Raw genomic sequence first — 5,803 nt, 5'->3', positions numbered from 1 at the left:
GTATTTCTATTGCACATGTATTAAAAGATGGGATGATTATCTATTCAAGGATACAAAGCTATTTAGGGAGAGAAAGGTCTGAGTGGAGGGTCAGCCTGTCAGAGAAGAACATGCAACCAGTGCCCCTCCCCCAGTCATTCTGCATGTATTCATCTGAACCAATACTTGCTGGAGAGGAGTGTAGATTAATGGCTTCACAATTACAAATAAATAATAATAATTGCTGGCCTCAAGCTCCACCCCTCCCTGTTCTGTAGTGTTAGCTCTTCTCACAATGGAGTGACACATCTTTCAATCAAATGCTTCAGTGAAAACAGACTTACATTTCAAAAACTCAGCTCTGTTCCTTGGCTCTGGAGCCTGCAGACTGCAAACTGCAACTTCATTCACTGAGAGAAATAGAATTGAAACATGTGGATTAATACACAACACACACATCTCTCTGGGTGACAGCAATGGGTGAAAAGAAACAAGGCACCTATCTGTCACCTTCATTTCATTGTGTAAAAATCCGTACTTCAAGATGTTCACGATTACAATGAAGATGATTCCATCCAATCGGTGCAGCAGCCAAAGTTAATGTGAACACGCCTGCACTGCACTGGAGTTAAGCTTGAATTCCTTACAGCTTTCTTTTTATAAAGGCTGTCTGATCATATCTCTTTGCCCAACAGTACTGTGTCCATATTAGGACACTCTTGTGCATCAAACATGAATTCATTTGTCTGCTCCATCCTCACATCACACATCCTATCTGTTCAAGTGTTAGTCTCTTCTCATCCTCACATGACACCTCTTTCAAGCTTCATGTTTCAGTGAAATCAAACTTACATTTTAAAAACTCAGCTCTGTTCCTTGGCTCTGGATCCTGCATCACACCTCCTCCCTGCTTCATTCAGTCATTGTCTGCTCCATCCTCACATCACACCTCCTCCCTGCTTCAAACATTGTCTGCTTAATCCTCACATCACACAAGCTTCATCAGTCATTGTCTGCTCCATCCTCACATCACACCTCCTCCCTGCTTCATCAGTCATTGTCTGCTCCATCCTCACATCACACCTCCTCCCTGCTTCATCAGTCATTGTCTGCTCCATCCTCACATCACACCTCCCTGCTTCATGCAGTCATTGTCTGCTCCATCCTCACATCACACCTCCTCCCTCACATACCTTTTGCCAACATTGTCTGCTCCATCCTCACATCACACCCTCCTCCCTGCTTCATCACAGTCATTGTCTGCTCCATCCTCACATCACACCCTCCTCCCTGCTTCATCAGTCATTGTCTGCTCCATCCTCACATCACACCTCCTCCCTGCTTCATCAGTCATTGTCTGCTCCATCCTCACATCACACCTCCTCCCTGCTTCATCAGTCCCTGTTCCATCCTCCATGCTCCCTCATCACTCCTCTCTGCTCGCTACTCCCTGCTCCCTATTCCCTGCTCCCTTCTCTCTGCTCCCTCTTCTCTTCCTCCTCCCTGCTTCATCAGTCCCTGCTTTCATCTCTGCTCCCTCCTCCTTCCTATCTGCTCCCACCTCCCTTCTCCCTCCTCCCTCCATCCTCCTCCATTGTCTCTCCTCCTGCCTGCTCCTCCATCCCCTACTCCATGGTCTCTCCTCTCCCTGCTGCTCTGCTCCCTCAATCCTTTCTCCCTGCTACAATACTCATATAACCAACAATCTGCAAGAGGTCTTTATTAATGTCTTGCAAGTCCTGTCCCTCCTCAAGCCATGGTCTATTTGAGAAATCTCTACCAAAGGAATCTATTTCACACCAACCTGTTGTGCTTATTTTGACTAATCCCCCCTTGCAGAAGTCCTCAATATGGTCTTTAAGTTCAGATACAGCTTTCCTCACAGCCCCAAAAGAGATGTCTGTATTGACAGTAACGCTGGGTAAGTCTCCAGCTTCAGGAGGGGCACAGAGAGACTGGAAATTCTACAACAGGAAAGTGGAGAAAAGGAGTTTTCAGTGAAACAGAATGGGCTCCAAAACATTCCTGGTGAAAAGCAAGGATTCATTCAATTGGAGAGGTCTGTCTGAAAGCGTCCCAGTTATGTACTTGAGATTTTCTAACAAGCAGTGATGTTACCTGTAGAAAATGGATGTGATCCTCTGTCTCTGAAAGCTGTTTCAGCTCAGCGTTTCTCCTCCTTAGCTCAGCAATCTCCTGCTCCAGTTTCTTCATGCGTCCTTCAGCCTGATTCACTGCAGCCTTCTCGTTAGCTCCAATCAGCTCAATAACCTCAGTGTGGATCTTCTCAATGGATCGGATCAGCTCAGTAAAGATCTTCTCACTTTCCTTTATTTCTATGCATGCAGATCTCTGAGTGAAAGAACACAGTAGAGGAGACATGGTTAGAATTGATATCAAAAACACATCAGGCATAGACAGCAAACTTCTGCAGATGTGTTCCAGTCCATCTGTTAATAATAATAATAATAATAATAATAATAATAATAATAATAATAATAATAATAATAATAATAACCCCTCTTGTCAATACCCACTTTCAGTGACTCCACAGCCTGTTTGAGCTCCTTCACTTCTTTCAGTCTCTCCTGGATTCTCTGTTGTATTTCTGTCTGTGTCTCTCCCAGCTGCTTCTGTGTAGAAACACAGTGACACAGTGACATTTCTGATGAGGCATTGAGTGATATCCTGTCACACCCAACACAGGCCTGTCTAAGAATGCTACTGAAACTGACAGAATCATTTTAGTTCAAATATATTTTCTATTTTCTTGTCCCCTTACCTCTTTACAATGTTTCAATAATTCTCAGTGGTTCTCAAATATATTTTGATCTTCAGTTCTAGTTACACACCATAGACATCTGTAGCACAGGCTATATCAGACAGCATGTGAGTAGGGTAGTAAGATACAACACCATCTAGTGCACAGCTGCCAGCAATATAAAAGGACACTTGATCCACAGTAGCTGTCCACTAGATGGTACTGTTTCATGCTAGTAACAGTGAATGATGGCTGATCTAGCACGTGTCTCATGCTTGTTTTGTGAAGCACCCAGGTAACTGAAGCAGATTTCCCTTTAATGTATATTTAGGGCTTCTGATTTCTGGTTTTAACTGATAAACACAGATAAAACAATCCTGATACAAAACAATGAAATCAGTGTATACCCAATAAACACTGGAGATACACTGGAAATGGTTACTCAATTCACACTGACTTCACCCCTTTCCCAGTGAAAAAATACAATAAAATAACCTAAAACCTGAATAGAGTAATAAAACCCTTCCCCAGCGCAGTCTGGCAATGTCCCTCCTTCCTGACTTGTATCCATCATTGATTCATTCTGAATACTTTAAACTGAGTGGCAGCAAATTCCTGCATTTCTATTGGAGGACTGTACACGCTTGTGAGATTTAAAACGAGATTACAATTAGAAACGGAGGGTTGTTCTTGCTCGCAGGATTTAAAGCTATATTACAGTTCAATAGGGAGGATTCACACACTCGTGGAATTTAAAACAGAATTGCAAATTGTGAGGAAATGTAAAAAAAATGCCTAAACACACAGAAAGCCCAGAAGAATGCGCCCGTGACCAGAAGGACTTCACTGTGGAAGAGAGCAAAGGAAAGAATGGACTAGTAGAGCAGACAAACTCAACTGTAGATTTCAACACACAAAATCCCAAATAGATTATTACATTTCATTTTAAACTAACTTAAACATGTCTGTTTTAATCATGTGAGAATGTGTTTTAACAAATCAGATTCAGCTACTGTTTCTGCCCAGCGGTCATCTTGGATTTGAGTTATGCCCTCTACTGACTTTGAGCCTTCATAATTATAAAAATATATAACATGTCTACAAAAAGACAAACTCTTTACCAATAAAAACAATTCTTCTCAGCTAGATGGTGATTATAAATTAAAAGATCAAATGTTTTAAATGGACAAGCAAGCCTCCCAAAAACACCCCTCTCACTGTGGGCAGACTGGCAAGAACAGCATGGCACGGGCACAGCAGCTCTGCCAGTGCAGATAGATGCGCATGTGTCTCTTTTAAAGGCATGGGTTTTGTTTACTATGTATCACAACACAATTATTAAAGTCTTGTTTAAAAGGTGCTGTATTAGTTTATTAAGAAGATATTATTATCCCTGTGCTGCAATCATTGTTCCAATATATTAAAGAGGCCCTGCTTCATAGAGGCAGCACTGGGTGAAGCTCGCTCCCCCCTCCGGCTGCATCACCAATTTTCCAAGCCAGGATCATATTTCCACCACATCACTACAAACACAAGCATGGCTGGCTCCTGATTTAATGAAATTAATAAACACCGAAAAACAGAAGCCCTGTGTGTATTGCATATCATATTAATCTTGTATATTGAATATCATATTAATCTGGTATATTAAATATCATATTAATCTTGTATATTGTAGATCATATTAATCTTGGTCTTTTTTAAGCTTTTTTTAAATTAGGTGCTTGACTTTGCTGGGAATGTTATTTTTAAACAGTTTGACTAATTACACTATAATATCTTAAACAATGAGACTGACCTATGATTTTATTAAGTTGCAAGATACTTATAAAAAACACTAGGAATATAATTCATGCTAATTTTACACTTCAAATTCCAATGCAGCACAAAACAGCTGAACAAATCCTTCTTACCCAGTGAGGCAGGGCTGAGGTCCTGCACGTGGAAACTGTGTGGTTTTGTTTGATTGGAAATGTTTTTGCTAATCAAGTGTGTGCTAGATATGGCAGGGCATATTCAAATCCAAGGTGGAATGTGGCCGGGTGTTAATTGATTCATTGATTATCAATTCTCCCTGTCCGCATGCCTTTAAAATGGGCTGAAAAGCCAATTTCTTGGTTCAAGCAGGGATACAAACTGTCTGGGAAGGAGAGTGTTGCTGTAGGATCCTGACGACTGCGTGTGTTAACCAGGGGGAGAAAAACACAAGAGGAAAATGTATCTGGGATCACTTGTGAGTTAACCAGGCTCGCTAGCACTGGAAGGAATAGGGAACAAGTTTAGGGGATTTTAATCCCTCCCAAGTCTAGAGAGGAGGTGGCAAGGGGGCTGCTCCTGGAGCGGGACCTCCTTTCTTGTTTGGTAAACTTCTATTTTCTAGTTGTTTTCGAACAGTGTTTTGTTTTGAATGATTTGTGTTTTTCTATCAAAGAAAACCACCCCTGTCTCTCCTGTCAATCAGCAATAGCCACACCCATAACAACGCCCCTGTTACACCCAGAAATACATTGCAATACATCATAGTTTAGAGAGAGCAATTAAAAAACTAGGGCTCTTTAAATAGCTCTTAATATACAATTCAAATCTGATCTAATGTGAAACTGTATAACCTAGCAAACAGACATGTTAAATATCCCTGGGAATTCTTATCTTCTAGGATAGCTATAGGGAAATGGTTCAAACCCTTACCTGTTTCCCAGTCCTTTCTGTCTCAGCTGAGACCGTATTATGAGTCTTGTGTTCATCTTGTGTACACAACAAGCAAATACACGTCTGATCGGTTCTACAGAAGACCTCCAAAACCTTTTGGTGTTCAGCACAAAGCTTCTGCTCCAGATTTCCAGTTGCATTGATCAGCTTGTGCCTCTTTAATGGAGTAACCTCACTGTGTGGCTTGACATGTGTTTCACAGTAAGAGGCCAGGCACGTCAAACAGGATTTCACAGCTTTGAACTTCCTCCCAGTGCAGAAATCACACGGCACATCTCCAGGTCCAGCATCACTGTGAGCAGGAGGAGGATTGAGTCCTGTCTTCTTTAATTCCTCCACGACCTCAGCCAGCAC

At 41.8% G+C, this 5,803-nt stretch overlaps 1 protein-coding gene across 1 annotated transcript; it reads right to left on the bottom strand.

Moving 5' to 3' along the window:
- Window positions 1-276: 276 nt before the first annotated feature.
- On the bottom strand, window positions 277-5,800 carry LOC121312082 (tripartite motif-containing protein 29-like; the record flags this gene model as incomplete). Its single annotated transcript, XM_041244099.1, has 5 exons — window positions 277-389; window positions 1,784-1,943; window positions 2,098-2,331; window positions 2,517-2,612; window positions 5,429-5,800. Coding segments are annotated over 5 exons (960 nt in total), but the record flags the coding sequence as incomplete, so codon positions are not given.
- Between the last annotated feature and the right edge of the window lie 3 nt (window positions 5,801-5,803).

This window comes from Polyodon spathula, unplaced genomic scaffold (assembly GCF_017654505.1).
Source record: "Polyodon spathula isolate WHYD16114869_AA unplaced genomic scaffold, ASM1765450v1 scaffolds_3521, whole genome shotgun sequence".
NCBI lineage: Eukaryota > Metazoa > Chordata > Actinopteri > Acipenseriformes > Polyodontidae > Polyodon > Polyodon spathula.
This window is presented reverse-complemented; position numbering and strand designations above follow the sequence as displayed.